At 66.5% G+C, this 2,399-nt stretch overlaps 1 protein-coding gene across 1 annotated transcript in view; it reads left to right on the forward strand.

Moving 5' to 3' along the window:
* The window catches only part of HDGFL2 (HDGF like 2), a gene marked incomplete at its 5' end in the record, with an annotated part of 15,861 nt that overhangs the window by 11,632 nt on the left and 1,830 nt on the right, over positions 1–2,399 (forward strand). Inside the window, 4 exons of the mRNA XM_027769607.1 lie at positions 89–192; positions 1,476–1,549; positions 1,658–1,728; positions 2,289–2,390. Of these exons, the coding sequence (XP_027625408.1) occupies positions 89–192; positions 1,476–1,549; positions 1,658–1,728; positions 2,289–2,390 (351 nt within the window). The remainder of the gene's footprint in view (positions 1–88; positions 193–1,475; positions 1,550–1,657; positions 1,729–2,288; positions 2,391–2,399) is intronic.

Genomic DNA, 2,399 nt, shown 5'->3' on the forward strand with positions numbered 1-2,399 from the left:
TGGGAGGAGTATCTGAGATGCCAGGCTCAGTTCTGCACGGGCAGTTCGGAGGGCACGTCTCTGACCCCCTTCCCTCTGGTCGCTACAGGCGAAGAAATCAGCCAAGAAGCCGCAGCCGCAGAGCACGGAGCCCGTGAGGAAGCCCAGCCAGAAGGAGAAGAAGGGGCGGCCCGAGGAGAAGCCCCGAGCGAGGTCTGCACCCCAGCCCGGGCTGCGCCTGCTGCCCTGCCCCGGTGCTGCTCAGCTTCCCAGGACCCTCAGCCCTTCCCCACCCCTCACGGGACAGCCCAGCTCCCGTGCACACCCTCGAGCTGGGCCCAGGGGGAGTTTCTGGTTCTCGGGGCCTGTCCGGCTGTCAGGAGCCACGACTGTCCTTCCCCGGCTCAGGGGTCTCACTCTGGGGGAATTTGCCCCTACAGGATAGGCGATGTTTGGGACACCCGTGGTTGTCACAGCTTGGTCGGGATGCTCCAGACAGAGTGGATAGGGCCAGGGACCGCCTCCCATTTCTCACATGCACCCCTAACCACCACCCCGACCCGTGTCTGTGTGCCGAGTGGGAAGCCCACCCCTGCTCTGCGGCTTCGATTCTGAGCCCACACAGTAGGGGGCAGCCCATCTCCAGGCCCACTTCCCAGTGGGATTCCCGCCGTCAGAGAGCCAAGATCCCCTGGTGGACATGGTCGTGGGGTGCAGTGGAGGCTGGGTCTGTGGGTGTCAGACTTGAGGACCTGCCACGTTTTCATTTTTGGTGTGGGGCACATGTGCTTGCCCCGGAGAGAGGGAAGGGGAGAAGTCTCCCACCTGCCCCCAGAGGATGGCCACTCTCCAGCCCCTTCTTCACTCTCCTCTCAGGATCTTGGGCACGCATGCACACGCACCCCGTGTGATTTTCAAGCCGCCCCGTCCAGGACTTGAACTGCTCAGGCAGCCATGTGGGGTCTGGCACATTAGCCACACCTCTGGCTGGCCTCTGAGGGCATTTAGCAACTCGCTTGCTAGGCGTTCTGTGTGCAGCTCTTCAGGCGAGTAGAAAGGAGCTGGGGGGTTCCCGTGGCTCATTAGAAGAGCCCGAGGTGCCGGCCACGTAGCCTGGCGGTTAATGGCATCAGATCCCTCGTGGCCGGTTGAAGGTCCAGTCACCCATGGCCTGGATGACTCGCGGGTGCACTGCGCGTGTGCCCCATCCAGGGTGGGGAATGGAGAAGGGATTGCAGCGTGACGCCCACGGCCTGCCTCGTCCCTCCCGTCCGGCGGGTGCACGTTCCCCGGGCGCTGGGGGTTAGCGTGGAAAGGAAACACGCAAAGGCTGCCACCTCTGGCCAGCTGGGGCCAGGGCTCTCGAGATGGCCACAGGGCTGACAGTCAGCTCCACTGGCCCAGCCAACCCCCAGTGGGAGAGCAGCGGGCCGTGGTCGGGCAGGCGGCCACGTGCAGGGTGGCGGGGCCCGTCTGAGGGAGGCGCCTCTCCACAGGCCCGGGAAGGTGGAGCGGACCCGGAAGCGGTCCGAAGGGTTCCTGCCGGACAGGAAGGTGGAGAAGAAGAAAGGTGAGGGGTCCCGCCCGCGGGTGCTCAGGCGGGTCCTCAGCTGGGGCCCCGGGGGCGTGCGGCAAGCGGGGACAGGCTCTGCTCAGGCCCGGGCGCTGCTCTCTCCAGAACCGTCCGTGGAGGAGAAGCTGCAGAAGCTGCACAGCGAGATCAAGTTCGCCCTGAAGGTCGACAACCCGGTGAGGCCCTGGGTGTGGGCGGCCCCAGCACAGCCACCTCCCGTGTCGGCCCACCTAGTCTGGGGGCCCGCGGTGGGTGGGGCAGGCCAGCCAGGCGCCATGGAGGTTAAGGTGGCAGGATCCCACGGGGCCAGCTGTGTGGCTCAAGTCCTCGTCCTGGCAGCTCGGAAAACACCAGGCGTGCGCGAATGCGTGTCCCAAATCCCGAGTGGAGGCGGGATGGTGGCGTGGGCGTTTTCTCGGTCTCCCCCTCTCTCCGCCCTGTCTCTGTGTCTCTGACAAGCGCACACGCTTCTGTAGCAAATGAAAACAGGTGGGGTGGGGCTGGGGGTGGGGGGCTCCCTGAGGGCCAGGCCTGAGGTCCAGCGGCGCAGTACTCAGCAGGTGCGGCAGGGGGGGGCACGGCGGGCCCAGGTCCCTCCTCTCTGGGCAGCCAGCCGTCCGGCGGGTGTCCAGGGTCTCTGTCCCTTGTGCGAGGCTCACCTTCCCCACAGGGAGGGCCGCCTGGGGGCCTTGGCGAGCCCTGGCCGGCCGCGCTCCTCACCCCGCCCTCCCCACAGGACGTGAAGAGGTGTCTGAGCGCCCTGGAGGAGCTGGGCACCCTGCAGGTGACCTCCCAGATCCTCCAGAGGAACACGGACGTGGTGGCCACACTGAAGAAGGTGGGCAGG

Source organism: Tupaia chinensis, unplaced genomic scaffold (genome assembly GCF_000334495.1).
Source record: "Tupaia chinensis unplaced genomic scaffold, TupChi_1.0 Scaffold149964_2, whole genome shotgun sequence".
NCBI lineage: Eukaryota > Metazoa > Chordata > Mammalia > Scandentia > Tupaiidae > Tupaia > Tupaia belangeri.